A 20,286-nucleotide genomic window follows, 5' to 3' on the forward strand; every position below is an offset into this window, starting at 1 on the left:
GATGATGCCTTTTGTTAAACGTTATACTTCACTTATTGAAAAAAAGAAACTGAAACCAATGTACAATTAGCTTGTGTGATTCTCAAGTATAAAATGATACACAGATTCTTTATCACTCAACACATGAAAAATTGAATCTCATCCAAAAGACTAGAGTAACCCTTGTACAATCATGTTGGCACTTTGCCAGTTACTCGGCCGGCGATCCATCCAAGACCATCATACAACCCTTCTCCGGTGAGGGCACAGCAAGCTTGTATATGCCAATCATGATCCTTGATACTGTGAAGAGATAGCGCATCAGTGATCTCTGCAGGGGTCATAGCATCCTTGATATCTTGTTTATTAGCGAAGACAAGAATGATAGAATGCTGCAATTCATCATGCCCCAGCAATCTGAAAAGTTCGTCTTTCATGATAGAGATCCTCGCTCTATCGCTACTGTCTATCACAGCAATTACTGCATGCGTTCCTCGGTAATATGTTGCCCATGATGTTCGGAGTCTTTCTTGTCCGCCGAGATCCCAGACCTGAAATGAATGACACAGAAAGAAGTACGTAAATAGATTGTAACAAAGAAGTGACAAAATCAAATAAAGGCCAAATCATTTATGAACTATGACAAAACAGAGGTTATATCGACAAAGACATCCTACTTCACATATAGAAGCAAGAGACAATATCGAATCGAAAAAATGACCGATTGCCTTGGAGTCAGAGAATCAAGGAAGGCAAACATTCCTTTGGAGATAAAACATAACAAAAAGAAGTAAAAATATTGTGACAGGGTTGTGCCTGGTCCAGTGGTCCATCTATTTATAATCCAATTCTTCCGTGCCAAGAAAGATTTAGAAGAAATTAATACTTACCATGTTTGGATACCCTAAAGCATTCTATTAGAAATCACGTTTATGTTCGACTTCAAACTGGAAAAATTGAAAAGAACAACAGAAAACGTTTTCTTAAACCAAACAGACCCTAAATATCTCTTAATATATTCACCTATAGTTTCTCTAAACCTTGCTAAAACCTTTAGCTATTTAAGTATACTCCATCTTCTACAAGCCTTCTGCATCAATAAAACTGACTCCGCCTATTATTTCTATTTCATCAGACCAGTGAGAGGCTAAGAAGCAACATTATATATACACACACACTAACAATGCTAAATACAGAAACATGGAATGGAAGCATTGAAGCAAGATAAGCACATTAAAGCAAAGTGAATGGTGTGAATTGATGAAAGAAGGTTAAGTAAGTGAAAGGCACCTCGAATCGAATGTTCTTGTAGACAACCTCTTCAACATTGCTACCAACAGTAGGGTTGGTAGTGACAACCTCACCAAGATGCAACTTGTAAAGGGTAGTGGTCTTCCCAGCATTATCCAAACCAACAACAACAATCTTATACTCCTTTGCAGGGAACAACATGAACCAGAACCGCGATGCCATTGCCCCCATCTTCTTCCAATTCCTCTATCTGCTCAAACACTTTGAGACTATTAATCTAAATCAAACACCAATTCTGTTAAAACCCCATTAATTACGAACACAAAAGGGTATGTGAAAATCTAAACTATCACGAAAAAAGCATGCAACTTGCACCGAATCAAATCAAATGAATTTTAAGGGTTAGCAGATCGATAATATAATTCGGATCAATTAATATTATTTAGTATCGATAATATATCTGAGTATTTATAACCAGACTCTGATACCATGTTAAAAAGAAGAGATCAAACTGGAGAAAGGATTTGTGTATTATTGAGTCTATTCAAGTTGTCTATTCAAGTTGTGTTTGAAATAATACAATATAAAAGAGTATTTATAGGTACTAAGAGAATCGTAATAATAAAGACGTAATCTCCTATAATAAATACTCAGATATACTAAATAATACTAATTGATCCTAATTGATCCTAATTATATTCTAACAGATCAAATGCCAAAATATAAAAAGGGCATGAAGGAGAAAACAAAATCGAAAAAACCATGGTTTGTCTTGGCAAACATAAAATTTATCTTTGATAAAATTCAAAAGATGTGTTCGATTTAAAATAAGATAAGATATTAAGGGCCCGTTTGTAAACTTTAGAAGTAATTTTTTTTTATTTTTGACTTATGAAAAGTAGTAGTATTAATGTCTGGTCCAATTTTTAAAATTAAATTACAATTTTTTAAGAAGTTATTTAGAAGCTTATAGAGAAGTTAAAAAAATGACTTCTCTCATAATACTTTTACTTTTCATTATATTTCTATAAAATAAATACTTTTAGAATTAAAAATCCAAACACAAAATAACTTATTTATAAGTTACTTTTAACAGAATTATTTATTGTTTAAGTTATTTAATCAAAAGTAGCTTAATTAAGTTCGTTATCAAGGGCCTAAATGATTGATATCATTGCTTAGATAAATGATATAACTGATTAAAAGATTTAGATATGAATGATAAATGAAATGGTACTTGAAACTTGACTTCCCGAAAATTAGTATATATAGGAGAGTATGGGTTCTTTCAAATAAGAAATGCAAAGTGATAATTATAATCCAAGAATGATGATAAAGAAGAGAAAGAGTTGCTGCTTGCATTTGAGATTGAGAAGTGGAGCGGAATGCGATTCTTGTGATCAAGAAAATTATGATTCTTTCACTTGCTTATCAATGGCGGTGGATGCATGTCGTGAACAAACCTCTTCATGTTTGGAGAGAATCAAGAAGAGAAAAAGGGAAGAAAACAAGAAACCGTCGTTTTCATGGGGATGTTCAACTGAGCTAATGATGTATGACGATCCATGGAAGCTGAAGAAGGTGCTGAACAGCAGCGACGTGGGGAGCTTGAGTAGGCTGTTGCTTCCGAAGGAGATGGCGGAGCCGCTGGTGGCAGCGGTGTTGGGGTACGACGAGAACCAGAAAGAAGGAATGGAGGTCGAGATATGGGACGTTGACACACAGTCAATGCACAGTCTTGTGTTCAAGAGATGGGGTTCTTCTAGAAGCTATGTCTTCATGGCCAATTGGATTAAAGACTTTGTCAAAAGAAGGTCTCTCAAGTCCGGCCATGAGGTTGCCTTCCACTGGAATCCTTACGCCAACCGCTTTCATTTTTCTGTTCTCAAGGCTGCCACAGAGGAGGATTTCTCAAACTGAACTATTTGCTTTGGAAGAGGAGATGGAATTTCGGAGGGAGACGAAAGGAGGAAGAAGAGAAGAGATTCTTTTATTATTACATTTGTTAGTGTAAATTTTGCAGAAAGAACATGTCTCTTTTTCATTCTTTTTAGGCAAAATTTTTCAGTAGTCTACCTTCTTTTACTTTCTCTTCTTCAATCCTTGTTTCTTATTATCATTAACACAAAATTGAACTATACAAAACTTTTTTTTGCAGACTTGCCTTGTAACAGATATATATTATATTTCTTTTCTTTCTCTCTTTCTCTTTGTTAAGGGTAAAATTATAACTAACTAATACCTTTCATAACATTCAGAATGATACTTAGAGGTTTTTTGGCGTTACTGGTAATATTATTAAGTTATTAAAAGATCGAGTCTTAATTTTGCATTATTTAAAACTAGTGGAAATTTATTCTGTATGATGTTTAGTTTGTTCTTAATCCAAACTTGGTCCCTGCAGACTGGCAGACCAAACAACGTTTGTTAGGTTTTATAATTAAAGCTAAAGATTAAAAATTATTTGGATAAGTTATACTGAAACCAGAATCGAGTAAATCTGGTTTAAGTCAAAAACAACTATGGGATTTTCTCACTCTAATGTGATCCTTTGTTCTATTATGCCATGCTGCATAATTTATAGGGTTACAAGTCCAGGGTTGGTAGCTCTCAAAACAAGTTCGGCATGATCAAGCTCTCTAACTGACATTGTTTTGTGCATGTGTGTTTAGGTTTTAGTAGTGGCAATTATAAATAAATTGCAAATGTTGATTCCTAATCTACACTTTGCTTTATTATTCCAATACTTGCCTCTTGGTTTGGGTGGATCTCTGTCTAAGTGTAAAGAAGAAAGCCTAACAGCAGTAAGGAAATAGTAGCCAACATCTTAGGTGAATGACAGCAATATAGTAATGTATTTTACAGTTTTATGATAAATTTTATACGTAGCTTTCTTGCTTGACAAGTTATGCGGTTGACACTTTGTTTCGCCTGTGTATACTAGTCATGATGCTTCCTCCATCTGACTCTCTACATTGTTGCAGATGCCAAAGGAGCATGATTTAGTTTCATTGCATACTCAATTCCAACATCATCCTGTTGCAGCTACAAAGGACCTAGTTGAACAAAACTTCCAAGATGGTGGTATGGACAATGATGACCCACATAATGTTGAATCCGGAGAATTAAAGAAGCTCGATAGTTTTGTAATTTATGTTATTTCGGAATAAGAATTTAAATTGTGATTTGTGTAATTTTAGAATAGGCATTTGAAGGGGTATTTGTATAATTTTGCAACCATCTAATGACATTAGACAAAGAATTGGTATGGAATTTTCTCCTTTAATTGACCATGATAAAAGTCCATCAAGGAATTTTCTCCTTCTAGCTTCAAAAAATAAAATAAAATAAAAAAGAGAGTACGGTGTTTTTTTTTTTTTAAAGTATTCTAGCTATTTAACATCCAAACATAAAACAAATTCTATCATAATCGATTTTAAAATTTCAAGTATATTGTATACATATATAGTCAACTATTGAATAATCTTTCATAACTAATCCAAAGACACTTGTTCGGCTTGAATGGTCGACTCTTCAAGGTATAAATGATACATATACTTTTGTAACTGATCAGTAATCACATCAATTCAGTACATGAAAAATGCATCTCGTTGAAAAGACTCCAGCAAATCCTACAATCATGATGGTGCCTTGCCGGTTACTCGCCCGGCAATCCATCCGAGACCATCATACAACCCTTCTCCAGTGAGGGCACAACATGCTTGTATATGCCAATCATGATCCTTGATGCTGTGAAGAGATAGCGCATCGGTGATCTCAGCAGGTGTCATGGCATCCTTGATATCTTGTTTATTGGCAAAGACGAGGATGACTGAGTGCTGCAATTCGTCGTGCCCCAGCAACCTGAAAAGTTCATCCTTCATAATAGAGATCCTTGCTCTATCGCTACTATCTATCACCGCAATCACAGCATGTGTTCCTCGATAATATGTTGCCCATGATGTCCAGAGCCTTTCTTGTCCGCCTAGATCCCAAACCTGAAATGAAGAAAACAGAGTGAGTAATACGGTCACCACGCACAGTAGCAAAGCTTGGAACTGAGTTACAACATGCTAACTTCATGAAAATATGCAGAATGTATATTGTCACCAGGAATACAGGACAAATTTGAAAAATAATTAGCAAGAACTCGAAGGAAGGTTGAAACTGTCAGCCTCTTTACAAAACCAAAAGAATAGAAGTAGAAACATAGTTTTAAGTCATAAGGAGATGTCTTCCTTTTCAACTGTCGATTTAATTTGGGATAGTATCATTTTTCTTAGCTTCGCTTCAGTGCTCATGACATGTTTGATTAATGGGGTTTCTTTAGCCGATATTCAAAGAGATTGGCATGCACTGTTATAGCTAAGTAAGCTTTTTTTTTTCCCATCTTGATTCTTGGCTAATTCCTTTTGTATCCATGCAAGGATGGCCATCTTTTGGATGTTCTCTTATTCTTATAAAATTTCTTCTTCTATCCAAAGAAAGGTCTAACAAATGTTATCATCTTCCAGTAACAAACTAACCCCGTCCCTTCCTAACAATATACTAATGTAAAACAACTAAGACAAAATTAGTAACTGGTAAACTATTGAGAGGAGATCATTTCCACACAAACAGAAACACCCAACATTCAATTTAGTAGGCCAAAATGGTGTTTTGATATTTTGAGACTTAAGGGTATCCAAAACAGTCTTAGAAAACAGAGAAATAACACATGAAAACTGATTAATATTCACAAATTTCGTCAACATCTTCAGTACACACGTTTCATCCAACTATCTCCAGAAATTATGTTGGAAACCCAGAAGTTTGAAAGACTCAGATGATACCAAATGCAGTCTTTAGTAATTACCCTGTCATGCACTCATCATTCAAATTCCCCCCCCTCTCTCTCTCCCCTCCCCTCTTCTTTTTTTCTTTCTTTTTCTTTTTTTCTTTAGTAAGACCTTTTGCTGTATATGTTCTATGATAATCTATCATTCAAGCAAACCAATGAAAGACTGAGAAGAAACATTTATACACATACACAAACCCCTACCCAATCACCAACAATACTAAATAAGTAAACAACAGCTAGATGAAAGGGAAGCATTGAAGCAGGATAAGCACATTAAAACAAAGTGAATGGTGTGGATTGATGAAAGAAGGTTAAGTAAGTGAAAGGCACCTCGAATCGAATGTTCTTGTAGACAACCTCTTCAACATTGCTACCAACAGTAGGGTTGGTAGTGACAACCTCACCAAGATGCAACTTGTAAAGGGTAGTGGTCTTCCCAGCATTATCCAAACCAACAACAACAATCTTATACTCCTTTGCAGGGAACAACATGAACCAGAACCGCGATACCATTGCCCCCATCTTCTTCCAATTCCTCTATCTGCTCAAATACTTTGAGACTATTAATCTAAATCAAACACCGATTCTGTTAAAACCCCATTAATTACGAACAAAAAGGATATGCGAATATCTAAACTATAACAAAAAAAGCATGCAACTTGCACCAAATCAAATCAAATGAATTTCAAGGGTTAGCAGATCGATCAAATGCCAAAATATAAAAAGGGCACGAAGGAGGAAAACAAAATCGAACCTGGAAGCGGTTTTAAGGAAATTGAAAAAAGAAAGTGGAGCTGTTGGGTGCGATTGGAGTAGGATGAGATGGAATTGCACTTGCAGGAACCCCAAGGTGTAAATCCATATATATATATATATATATATATATATATATATATATATATATTAGGAATTAATTCCATGAAGATGGGAAAAAAGAAAGTAGGTATTGCCACTTTCCAGGAAGGTCATAAGTGACACCGTGGCTGCTAACTAATGCCTAAGGTAGCCCATATATGTCACCAATTAGCAAGGTTGAAAACTATGGCCAGTTTGGATTGGTTTTCAAAGAAAGTATTTATTTTTTTTTTATTTTTGAGATAAATATTAAATTAGTATTCAAAAGATTTAGCATTAATAAAATAATATCTGATTTTTGTTATTGATAAAAATAATTTTTAAAAAATTTTAAAATTTGACAAAATTATAGTGAACAAAAAATGTTGATGTGACCGTCAGAAGAGAGATCCGATTCGGCGACGTTTCCGATCTTCTTCTTTTTCTTTGTCATGGCGAAAGGGGACGCATCGGCGAGGTGCTGCCATAGCGGAGGGGGCGCGGAAGGGACACAACAGCGTGTTGAAGAAGAAGAAGCGGCAAACACGAGAACGCGGCGAGGTACTGCTATGGGAAAAGAGACGCAGCGGTGTGCCATGGCGATCTGGTGGAAGGAGATGCGAAAAGAAATACAACAGTGTGTTGAAGAAGAAGAAGAAGCGGCAAACACGAACAACGTGGCGGAATGCAGCAGCGTGCCATGGCGGTCTTCTTCTTCAACTGCCATGACAAAGGGGACGTAGCAGCGTATTGAAGAAGAAGAAGCAGTGAACACGAAGAAGAAGGTTGCCGAAAACGTTGCCAGAGCTTTCTGCCATCATCGTAGCTTTTTTCTTACGGCCACATTAGCGTTTTCTATTCATTGTGACGTCATCTTTTCACGGTTGGGTGATTTTGTTAAATTTTAAAATCTTTCAGGGGCTATTTTGTTAATAACAAAAGTCAGGTACCATTTTATCAGTGCCAGAATCTTTCGAATGCTAATTTGATATTTATCTCTTTATTTTTTTTAAGAAAGATATTTTTTTAGCAAACAAAAATTATTTTATATTTGGATAGACTTTTTAAAAAGAGTTTTTAAGTATTAAAAATATTTTTTACTTCTACTTTTTTTAAAAGCAAGATATTATTAATTTTTAGAAAAAAACAAATAATTTGCTTTTATAATAAAAGTAATTTTTCTAAAATACGTATCCAAATAGGTTTTAAATTGGATAAAAATAATTTATTTTTTAAGAAAAGTACTATTTTTTTTACTCAAAAAAACCAATCCAAATTAATACTAAATCGATTATCGAATCATTTTAGTTACTGGTTTATTGATTTATTAGTTCAACTGGTTTAATTGTAATTCAATTAAGAATAATTATTTTATAATAAAATAAAAAATAAAATATAAACAAATACATTAAACCATAATTATAGTCTAATATAAATTTTAAAATATCACCTAAATTAAAACATTACATCAACAATAATATTATAATCTCATCTAAATACAAACTCAAAAATCAAATAACAATAAAATAATCAAACATAAAATACTAATATCAAAGTTTGTCTCCAATGATCAAAATTTACGAGACATAAACTAAGAACAAAACAGCAACTCGATGTCAAGAACAACGAATTATATTCGGTGATACTGTCATCTAACCAATAACACTGTTTAGTTAACAGCAACTCAATGAAAAACAATGAATTAAGATTAACAATATAAATCAAAATTAAAACAACAATAATAAGATCAAGAATAACAAGTATCAAATTAACAAATTATTAAAATGTGAAAAATAACACAACAACTTAACAATTACAATTTATATGGATTAAGTTATTATGTATACACATCTTCAGACATAAAATGAATTTATAATTATAAGAACTTCATCAAAACCCATATATATAGATCACAACTTTACAATTTGATTCTTAATAATCCTCATGCAGCTAAATATAAATGAACAAGTGTAGGGGGTTCGAATCCTTCCTTGTGCATGCAGTAATTTATTGGCCAGCGACAAATCCTTAAATAGAGCTCTGATTCGCGACGGATTAGTCCTTAACCTGTCGAGTTGGAGGATACCGTGGACAACCAAAAAAATAAATGAACAATTTTGTTTAAGTACTAAAAGAAAAAAATGGGGTAATAAGTACCAAGTCTTCATTAAGGATATAACAATCAAGCTCATCATCCTAGCCATCATGCAAGTTCTTGTCTTTGACTAAATCTCCAACATCGATGTGGCAAAGCTCTGTGGCTTCAGCTAGAGCAGGACATGTCATAGATTTTTCTGTCCTCAGGGTACCGCTCACCAAAATGTTTGGCCTCTTCCTCCTATTTTTTTTTTCACCATCACTACAACTTAAAAACCTGCACCAAAATAAGAAATTTAATTGGAAAACACTGTTCCAGTTCATGTCACATGCATTGTTACATTTCAAAGTGCTTCAGCCAATTAAAACTCAACAGGGGGATCCAAATATTTTAACAACTAATATTAAATCATTAATTATTCTAACAAAAAAAAAAAAAACGCACGCAATCATGCATAATAAAATAGCAAAATGCATGGAATTCGAAAATTATAGAACAAAACCAAATATATAATTGGTCACAAAAAAAAAAAAAACAAAAATTTATAAAAATCCAACAACTAAGCACAAACAACAAAAACCAACATCACAACACAGTATGGTTAAAGAGGAATGGAGAAGACTAGAAGAGACGCAATTCATAGACAAATTGAAGGCTTTGACAATTTTTTTAGGAAGATGGCATAAAGACAACTTTGGTAAAATGAACAAGAAAATCATGAAGTTTGAGGAAGAGATTAAGAAGATTGATGATATGGTGCGGGATGGAGTTTATGATGGAACAGTGGAGGCTAGAAAACGGGCGCTTGTGGCCTGCTGTGAGAAATGGTAAGTAAGAAAAGAACTACATTGGAAGCAGATGTCCCACTCTAAACATGCGATGGACATTGATAAGAACACGAGGTACTTTCACAATTTAGCTTCTGCGAGAAGGAGGAACAATAGGATTGATGCGCTACTCATTAATGGAAGACTGGTAAGGAACCAAGTTAGAATTAAGATTGCAATCAGAGACTTTTATAAGAGATTATATCTTCAGGAAGAGTCTCCTGTGGTGGGGTTCAGGGACGGCCTGGTGGAAAGGATTAGTAATGAGGATGCTCTAGCTTTGGAGGTACAACCGTCTCCAGAGGAGGTTAGAGAAGCAGTATGGGATTGTGAGTCATCTAAAGCTCCAGGAAGTGATGGGTACAATATGAACTTCATCAAGAGGTGTTGGGATGAAATTGGCTCAGAATTTACGACAGCGGTATTGGATTTTTTTTGACTTCCAAGTTGCCGGCAGATGCTAATCTCACTTGGGTGGCACTGGCCCCTAAGTTTACTGGTGCTAAGGAAATCAAAGATCTGAGGCCGATCAGCATGGTTGGTTGTGTTTATAAAGTCATCTCGAAAATGTTGGTTAGGAGGATGCGAGCAACAATGCCACGGCTAGTAGGTGAGACACAGAGTGCTTTTGTGAAGGGACGGAAGATTCATGATGGGGCTCTTATTGCATGCGAAACTGTTCAATGGATTAAATTGAGGAAGAAGGAAGCGGTCATAATAAAGTTAGACTTCCAGAAAGCTTATGACAGAGTCAAGCGGAGCTTTGTAGACCTTGTGCTGCAAAAAACGGGTTTTGGACAGAAATGGAGGGGTTGGGTTATGGAGTGTGTAAGTACGTGTTCTATGTCAGTCTTGATAAATGGCTCGCCTTCTAAGCCGTTTAAGATGGAAAGGGGCTTGTGACAAGGAGATCCACTGTCTCCTTTCTTGTTTGTACTTGTCGTTGATGTTCTACATAGGATGCTTGGGAAGGCGGTAAGAAACGGGAGCATTTCATCGCTGGTGGTTGGTAGGGATCATATTCAGCTATCGCATCTTCAGTTTGTGGATGATACTGTTTTGTTCTACCCCCATAGGAAGAGACAGTCAAGAATTACAGGAGGATCCTTCATTATTTTGAGTTGATGTCGGGGCTAAGTATTAATTATGATAAATCTAGCCTCATTCCAATTAACTATGAAGATCAGTGGGTGCAGCGAATGTGTAGAGTGCTAGGCTGTAAAGTAGCCTCTCTTCCAGTGAAATATTGGGGAATCTCGTTAGGAGCTAACCCGAGGTTGGTTAAGACTTAGAGGCCCATCATAGAGAAAGTGGAGGAAAAGCTGAGCATGTGGAAAGCCAAGGTTCTCAATAAAGCAGGCAAGCTGGTTCTTATTAAATCTGTGCTGATCAGTAGGGGTGAGCACGGGTAGCGGGTACCCGATTACCCGTCTGAACCCAAACCAAACCGATGGCTATTTCTAGCGATTGGTTCGGGTATTGGTTCTGGGGGTGCAGAATCCGAACCAACTCGTGAACCCGATCATATATTAATTAAATAAAAAAATATATATTTTTATTACACTTTTGTATTTAGCTTCTAATATGTTTGGTATTTAATATGTTTGGATTTTAATGTGTTTAGTGTTTAATATGTTTGGATTTTAATGTGTTTAGTTTTTAATGCATTTGGTGTTTAACATGTTTGGATTATTTCTATTGATGTTACATGTTTATTATACTTGCTGAATTTTTAAGATAAAAATTTGGATTTTTTCATGAATTTCAAAGTCATCGGGTACCCAATTACCGAACTGAACTAATCCGTTCTTAATCGGTTTGGTTTGATTCAGGTACATACACAAAAAAACACAAATCCAAACCAAACCAAACTAATTACATTTTAATTGGTTCGGTTCTAATTTTACTTTGAACTCGAACCAAACCGACCCATGCTCACCCCTACTGAACAGCCTCCCTATCTATTATTTGAGTTTATATAAAATGTTGAAGGTTGTTGCAGAGAAACTGATTTCCTTACAGAGAAGGTTTCTATGGAGTAAGGAAGACGGAAGGAATGTCATGGCCATGGTCAAGTGGGAGGTGGTGCAAGCTCCCAAAAAGTTTGGCGGCTTGGGCGTCGGGGATGCCATGGTGCGCAACACAGCCCTTTTATTTAAATGGTGGTGGTGTTTTTCGAAGGAGGATTGTCACTTGTGGAAGAAGGTGGTCTGCTCTTGTAATAACCTGAACCCAAATGTGTTGTTGTCATCCCAAGTATTACCTACCCGGGGGGAATCGTGGAAGGATATTTGTCATATCCAGTTCAAGGATCAACAGGTAAGACAAAAGATGACTACTTGGTTGTCTATGGAGGTTGGTGATGGAAGAGGGACTCGATTCTGGGAGGATGTTTGGCTGTGTGGCGGTTCTCTCAAAGATCAATTTCCGAGGCTTTTCTCAATTTCAAACCAAACAGAATCCGTTATAGAGGATTGTGGATTCTGGATGGGTTAGAGTGGAGATGGAACTTCCAATGGAGGTGAGAGCTGTTCCAATGTGAGTTGGATTTAGTGAACCAGCTGCATGAGACACTAAGACTAGTTATTCTTGCTAATGACAAAGAGGATAGAGTAGTATGGAAATGATTCCGGAGGATATAGCGAGTTACAGTTTTACTAGGACAGTTTGGAAATGGCTAATTCCACCAAGGGTTGAACTGTTTGTCTGGTATGCTTTGACTGGAAGGGTCAACATGAAGGAGAGGTTGAGTCGGTTTGGGGTGGTAAACCAAGAAGATGTTGTATGTGTTTTATGTAACAAAGGTGTTGAATATGGTCACCACTTGTTTCGTGGTTGTGATCTTTCTTGGCAGGTTTGGTGTGCATGGGTGTCATTTGTTGGAAGGCAATGGTCGTGTCCGGGGACGCTCAAGGAATATTTTCTAAGTTGGACTGAGATACCAACTCGTAAGGAGGAGCGTAAGAGATGGATGGTGTGTTTCTGTGCGATCATCTGGAATATTTGGTTAGAAAGGAATAGAAGAATTTTTCAGAATAAAGGTAAAGGAGTCAATGATATTATCCATCAGTCCTTTATGAACTATAAGGATTGGCTAGGTGTGGATCCCTTTTGTTGTTGATGGTAATGGCGAAGACGACAGGGGGATATTTTTAGCTTTCTTTGCGTTGGTGGAGTTCCTTTATTTGTTCTATTTTGGTTTTCTTTGTAGTCTTCTTATGCTCCACTTGTTGTGTTGAGCTTTTTCCTTAAAAAAAAAAAGTAAAGGTGTTCAAAAAAACTGATTTAACTAAACTGAACTAAAACTATAGGTTTTATAAAAACCAGTTTCTTAAAAATTGATTTTATGGTTCAGTTTGGTTTTAAATCAAATAAAACTAATTTTATTTAAACTTCAAAATTAGTTTTTAGTTTTTACATACTCTCTCTCTCTCTCTCTCTCTCTTCCTCTCTCACACTCTCTCATTCTCCCTCTCTTCTCTCTTTCTCCCCCTCTTCTCTCTCTTTTTACCTTATCTCTCTCCCTTCTCTATCTCTTCCTCTCTCTCCTTTCCCTCTTTCTCACCTTCCTTTCTCTTTCCCCCTTACTCTTTCTCTTTCTCTCTCCCTCATCTCTCTCTTCTTCTCTCTTTCTCTTTTTTTTCTCTCTCTTCTCTCTAAAGAGGCAGAGAGAAAGGAGGAGAGTGAGAGAAGAGAAAAAGAGAGAAGAGAAGGAGAAAGAGAGAAGGAGAAGAGAGAGGAAGAGAGAGAAATGATGGAGAGAGAGTGCAAGGGAGAGAGAGAGGGGAGAAGAGAGGAGAGAGTGGAAGAAAAGGAAAGACAAAGAGAGAGAGAGAGAGAGTGAGTGAGTGAGAAAAAGAGCAGAAGAGAGAGAGAGGAGGAGGAGAGAGATTATGAAAGAGAAAGAGAGAGAGAAAGAGGAAAAAAAGAGAGAGAGATGAAGAGAGAGAGAGAAAGAGGAGAGAGAGAAGAAGAGAGAGATGAGGAAGAGAGAGTGAGAGAGAAAGAGAGAGATAGAGGAAAAGAAAGAGGAAGAGAGAGGAGAGGGGGAGAGGGGGGATAAAGAGAGAGAAAGAGAGGGAGAGTGAGAGGAAGACAGAGGGAGAAGGGAGAAAGAGGGGAAGAAGGGAGAGGGAGAGAAAAGAAGAGAGAGAGAAGGGAGAGAGAGAGGGGAAGGAGATATAAAATCTTTTTTTTTTAATGTGTTAAAACTAGTTTTAGCTTATAAATTAGTTTAAACTGATTTTTTCAATTAAAACTGGTTTTATTTTTATGAACTGGTTTAAATTGATGCACTGTATTGTAAACTGGTTTAAAATCGATCTTTTATGTGACAAAGCAGTTTGGTTTAGTGCAGTTTCAGTTCAGTTTATGAGAAAACTGAACCATAAACACCCCTAGTAACAGAGGTTACAATGAATAGAAGCTTTCTAACACCATAGAATGTGAAATCTTTCAAGTTCTACTTACGAAGCTAAAGAAAGTTATCCAAAAGATAGAGTGATTGCTATGAAGAGTGACACCATTGAAGATATTCGTAGAAATGTCTCAACTTTGATAGACTGGGTAAGAAATTGACATCGTACATCCTAGTCATAAACAAGGGAAGGGAGAATCGAAAAGAAAATAAATTAATTTGTAGAAATCTTCTTGTAAGAATTATAGATTATGAATATTTATGTTGAATTGCTATATGGATATGCAAAGCAATCTCTTCTGTTTAGAAGAATTAGGAATAGAACGAAAGAAGCATAAATCAGATATAAAAAAAAGTTGTAGTCTCGTAAGGGACGAATTTAAGGAGAGAAATTGTGATTATAAGAGGAATGGATGAAGCTGCTTATAAAGGTGAATAAACTCTAATTTGAGCGAAATTTGAAGAAGTTTCTCGATAAAAAGAAGAAGCATGAAAGAGTTTAACTCAATTATTTGGACCCAAAATCGGATCCTTTTTTAGCCTGTTGAGGATATAATTGGTATTTTATTAAAATGAAAAAGCTAAAATACATTCTGCAAATCGGTTCAATCTGTAAGTAAATCCACCTAGTCTAAGACTAGTGTTGAATTAGAAAACCGATTCAGAACTAGAAAATCGGATCAATTGAAAACATGCTAGTTTTTGGAATGAGAGAAAAATGATGTTGTTTTGGATCTAAAAATAACTTAAAAGATAAACCCTAATTCCTAATGGAATCCCTTCTCACTTTCCTAGCTGCACAAAGTACTCAAGCTTTTTTCTTTCTGGTCGGTGTCGCCTTCCAAGTCCTTGCCTTCTAGTCGTCACCTCAGTTCCAATAAGTCATTTACTCCTTTTTGATCCCTTGCTAACTGTCACATATATGAAGGAGGAGAATTTAATGAGACACCCTAGCAAAAATAGCAAATATCAACATTCAATAAGTGCTTCCTTACCTCCTAATCAAGCGGTCATACAATACTATGTTATTAGTTTAAAATACAACAACATAATCAAACCATCGCTCAAGGAAGAAATCGCACCCATGATAGTATATATTTCTCCCTTATTCCATTGGATCCTCAAGCTCATTACACACCTTAAACACCAAGCAAGGAAACATACGATGATAACATCAAAAAATAGTCCATATAACAACTATCAAATATCTTAGTACCCATCCAATAGGACAAAACGTGTGTTCCTATGCTTAATACTAAATTAAAATAGGACCTGCATTTTCTTATGACAACTAAAAGATTCAATAATGATATTTTTAGATTCATGTAGTTGAGCCTCTCTAGTGAAATAAGGTGGCATTTGTTTGATGTCCATGTCTACCAGGGACATGAACACAGTGGTACACGTATGTCATTTATTTTATAAGATATAAACTGATAAAGGACAGGGTTGCACACACTTGCATACTAGAGACATGTAATTTGTATCTTTTTAAAATAATGAGACACGAATTTTAAGAGATGGACACAAATTTATATTTAGTTTTAGACAATTTTACCCTTAATCAATTTATAAGATTCCTAAATCTACCCTCAGTCCTACTTCATCCCTTCCATTTGTACGCTCTCATCTTCTTCATATTTCATATATATCCCAGAACCACTTTATCTTCCTGCAAGAATCACTGCTGCTCCTCTACCAAAATCACTATAATGACCCAATTTTTAATATATCATAACCAATGCTAGCCGCTAGGCGCTATATCATGACTTTTCTTAGAGACTCTAGACCTTATATTAAATATATACATATGAATCTATAGTGCTAGTCGAGATCAAGTGTTAGATAGATATAACGGAATAGATAATAGTTAAACAGATAATATCTATATGAAGTATATAAAACATAGAAAATATAGTAATATCATACATATATGCTCGAAGGCTCATTTAGTACATCATAGTTCACATTGGGTTACGTCGTTGCTTATTCATGAAAATATTTACAGACTCCGTTGTTTATACTAATAAACCCCAGTTCACAAGAGCCACCCTAGTCTGGAACCTCTTCTAACTTATTTATAGAGGTATTTATAAAAGCACCTAACTCTCTAAAGTCTATACAGAGCGAGGGCAAAGATTACTACTACTACTACTATTACTGCTACTACTCATGGATATCTTGGTGGCTGAGGAAATATTGTGCTGAAGCAAAGAGAGAGTCATCGAACACACCTGTGATGTTGCTGCTTGCCTGTCCAAATGTGGAAAACTCAAAGAAGATCACGCTAGTTTCCATCTGCGGAGCGGGAGAAAGTAAAGGGATGAGAACCTAAGGTTTTCAATAGGGTACTACACGAAAAACCTGAGGGATTCGTAGTCTAAGTCTAAGCATTTGCAAGGTTATAATGGTGATTAACATACAAAAAAGTATAGTTACAAGTATACAACATAATAACAGTAAGCAATCACAAGTAGAAAAAATGCAGCAACCAAGTATGATGCATGTCTAGTCCTATGCAGGCCGAGAGTTCACGCGTCGGTTGACCACCAGTAACTCGACATTACCCGGGACTAAGCTCGAATATGGTTTATCCAACTGCGTACGTTCTGTGTAACACCCTACCACACAGAGCGTTATGCTTAAGTTCATAAATCAGAGGTGGTGAGGTATTATGTAATACCTTAACTTTTATAAAATACACATTTTTACTCCCGTACTTTATTTATTACCCAAAATACCCGAAAACTTATATAATTGCAAATTGTACCTCAATTTTTTATATACAAATACAATGTTACCCTTCAAAAAAAAAGTGTAAATACTAATCTTCCTCTTATACCAAAACCGAAACCCTTAACTCTTTCCTTTCAAAATATTATTTGTATTTTAATCCATTTTTAAATTTTTTGGTTACAATTATTTTAATTTAATCTTTTAACCACCAAATCTCATCAATTTCCTTAAAATACTACATCACAACAGTCTCAAAACTATTAAATCAACCACAACTGAGCTGTTCCTGATAGCCGAACTAACAAATCACAAGCAACAACAATAATTCAACATAAACTTAATCAAATTCGAACAATAGTCAATCAAATCAATATTTACTTATCAAATTCATATTTAATTATTATAAAATTACCAAACCCTACCTCCGTACAAAATTAAAAGAACAGAAGCTCCAGAGAAGCTTTCTGACCGAGCTGCTGAAGAGAAAAACGTTAGAAATCGTCTATGCCTCCTAGAACCCCAATTGGCCGAACTCAAGGGGAAGGGGAGCTACGTTACCGTCAACTTCTACCGAGCAAAAGTGACGCCAACACGTAGAGGAGGAAGATACAAACACTTTTATCGGATTTTTGATTAGAGTTACGAATCACAAGAAATCAAAACCAGAAATTCGGAGGTTCCACGGTCTCTCCCTCACCTACGATCTTTTCTTCTTTTATTTTCTTTCCTTATGGCTTCGTTAATGAGACAAGATGAGATGTAGATGATGATGATTAATGAAATAAGAAAACGCAAATTAATTTTATTATGGAAAGGGAGTTTGTGTTGGACGGCGTTATGGAGAGGAGTAGAGCTTTACATGCGTATGGTGTCAGTTCACACAGAAATTGGACTGAGCAACAGGTTAGTCCAAATCGGACCGTGCGAGAAGTGGGCACAATGCGGACCGTCTGAGTTATGGAAGCCGAATCCACGTGTCGCACGCCCATGGCTCCCCAGCGACGATGCCCCCCCTTAACCCCACAACTCGCTTTCGTATCCTCACTTTCCCCTTCCTTCCCCACCCAGCGAGTTAATTGCCATCTTCTTCCTCCCTAAAACCCTGAAAGCTTGCTCCTTCATCCGTGGGCTGAGGGGAAAATTGTGAAAATGTCCAACAAATCAAAACCCAGAAATGTTGATCGTCCAGAACTTCACATTGTAAAATATCTCAACTATTCTGATTATGTAAGTTTATTTGTTAATTTTTTTTAATATTTTATAGTTCTGATTATTAGTTTTGAAATTTAGTTAACTTTATTGTTGTTAGAACTTGAACTGAGAATGACTGAGTTTATAATTTTATTGATATAAATTTAGAAATAAATGTTTAAAAAAGGTGTAAATGTAGTTGATTTTTGTTTAAAATGGTTTATAATATAATAGGTTATAAATAAAACAGACGTTTTTAAAAATTTTTGGAGGAATATGAGAAGTTATAATTAAGTAGTTATAGTTAAGTGTAGAAATTTAGGAATATATATTTAAATAATAGTTAAAAATATATATGTTTAAATGTAGTTATTCCTGTGGCTGATTTTTTTATAGATATAGTAGATTAGAAATAAAAAAATAATTTTTTAGAATTTTTTTGTAATAATAGTAGAAATTACAGTTAATTAGTCAAGTATTATAATTATTTTTTTAAAAATTTAGGAATATATATTTAAATGATACTTAGATAAGTGTGTTTAAGTATAATTAATTCTTGCTTATAATTTATTTCGAAATTAGTAGATCAGTATTAAAATGACTTATTCATAAAATTTTGTAATAATATTATAAATTAGAGTTAAGTAGTTACTTATTATAAGTAATTTTAAAAATTGAAGGTTATATGTTTAAATAATAGTTAGTATTAAAAACTTGTTTATAACTTGTTTATAATTAATAAGTAATTTACGGTTATAAGTAATTTTTTCAATATAATAGATTAGTAATAAAATTAACTTGTTTATCATTTTGTGTAATAATTTTAGTAATAATAATTAATTAGTTAATTGTTATAATTTCGTTCTATAATTTTTTTGGATTAATTTTTTTGGAATAATGTTGACAGAAATTTGTTATTTTAGGGTAGATTTTAGTATTATGAGTAAAATTATATGTTTTAATTAGATATTTTTACATTATGTATGATAGTTGTGTAATTTGAATCGTGATTTTGCTATGCTTTTGCAGGGTAACCGGATGTTGACATGTGATCACCCTGTCGCTCCGGATCTCCGGATCGGTACAATGAGAGGGTGGAGGAGCATTTACGATCTACTGGTTTTTACCATGTCACCCAGATTGGAGTTGTTCAATGTCAGAAAGCACTGGTAAATGCTTTAGTTGAAAGGTGGCACCCGGACACTCATACCTTTCACTTTCTGATTGGTGAATGTGCCGTGACATTGGAAGACGTGGCTATGATCTTCGGTCTTCCGACCGATGGTCTTTCAGTGACAGGGATGACTTTGAGTAGTTTTGAAGCCTTAGAGGCGGAGTGTCTGCACCAATTTTGGGTCGCACTGAGAAAGTCAGATTGTCGAGGAAGCGGCATAAAACTTACCTGGCTACGGGATTTAAAAGAACGGTTACAGTTGATTGATGAAAACAGTCTACAGGTGTACGTTAAGTGCCACATCATGTTGTTGATCGGTATGATCTTGTTTGGAGACAAGTCTGGGGCATCTGCCTACTGGAAGTTTCTGCCTCTGCTCAGTGATTTTGCTAGTATTGGACAGTATAGTTGGAGATCAGCATGCCTAGCATACCTGTACAAGAGTTTATGCAGGGCATCACGTTTTGACTGCAAGAAAATCGATGGTCCGCTAACACTTCTACTGTGTTGGGCATGGATTCGCCTACCGTATCTAGCGCCGGTTCCTAGGGAACCCCGCAGTTTTCCGCTTGCAAACAGGTAACATTATCTTACATTTACCTGGTATCTTCATATTTAGAATCCAATTGTGTTAATGAATTGCGTTATATTAGGTGGCGTAATTAGGAGCGTGAAGACCGAGTCTATAGATATCTTAAGCTTGCTCATTTTAGGAAGGCCTTGGATGATCTTCAGGAAGGCCAGGTGTGTTTGCATTAACATTGTATTTGGTTCAGGTCTAGTGATATAGTTGTTTGGATTTTAATTATTTGTTTGTTTTACTGTTACCAGTTTTTTTGGGTTGCATATTCTGTTGATCGTGTTGATCCAGACATAATTTCTGCAGACATCTACATGCACTCGGTGATTTGGAGTGCAACGGTGCCGTTGGTATCTTTC

The 20,286-nt window shown here is 35.5% G+C and overlaps 3 protein-coding genes across 4 annotated transcripts; 1 reads left to right on the plus strand and 2 right to left on the minus strand.

The window, feature by feature from the left end:
• Window positions 1-28: 28 nt before the first annotated feature.
• On the minus strand, window positions 29-1,503 carry LOC107617495 (uncharacterized). Its single transcript, XM_021110413.2, has 2 exons — window positions 1,270-1,503; window positions 29-530 (listed from the first exon to the last, which is right to left on the minus strand). Exons 1-2 carry the CDS (start codon window positions 1,459-1,461, stop codon window positions 171-173), a joined length of 552 nt encoding a protein of 183 aa, XP_020966072.1. The 5' UTR covers window positions 1,462-1,503; the 3' UTR covers window positions 29-170.
• A 1,026-nt stretch (window positions 1,504-2,529) lies between these two features.
• Window positions 2,530-3,150, plus strand: LOC107615737 (B3 domain-containing protein At2g33720-like). The gene has a single exon (XM_016317775.3). It carries the CDS (start codon window positions 2,530-2,532, stop codon window positions 3,148-3,150), a length of 621 nt encoding a protein of 206 aa, XP_016173261.2.
• Window positions 3,151-4,640: 1,490 nt separating this feature from the next.
• Window positions 4,641-6,939, minus strand: LOC107617493 (uncharacterized). 2 transcript variants are annotated; one of them, XM_016319260.3, is made up of 3 exons: window positions 6,825-6,939; window positions 6,401-6,611; window positions 4,641-5,228 (listed from the first exon to the last, which is right to left on the minus strand). In XM_016319260.3, exons 2-3 carry the CDS (start codon window positions 6,590-6,592, stop codon window positions 4,869-4,871), a joined length of 552 nt encoding a protein of 183 aa, XP_016174746.1. In that variant the 5' UTR covers window positions 6,593-6,611; window positions 6,825-6,939; the 3' UTR covers window positions 4,641-4,868. The 2 variants fall into 2 exon arrangements, with proteins under 2 accessions (XP_016174746.1, XP_020966069.1); XM_021110410.2 differs by having other exon boundaries at window positions 6,401-6,638; window positions 6,825-6,933.
• Between the last annotated feature and the right edge of the window lie 13,347 nt (window positions 6,940-20,286).

Source organism: Arachis ipaensis, chromosome B9 (assembly GCF_059453495.1).
Source record: "Arachis ipaensis isolate K30076 ecotype BB chromosome B9, ASM5945349v1, whole genome shotgun sequence".
In the NCBI taxonomy this organism is placed as follows: Eukaryota; Viridiplantae; Streptophyta; class Magnoliopsida; order Fabales; family Fabaceae; genus Arachis; species Arachis ipaensis.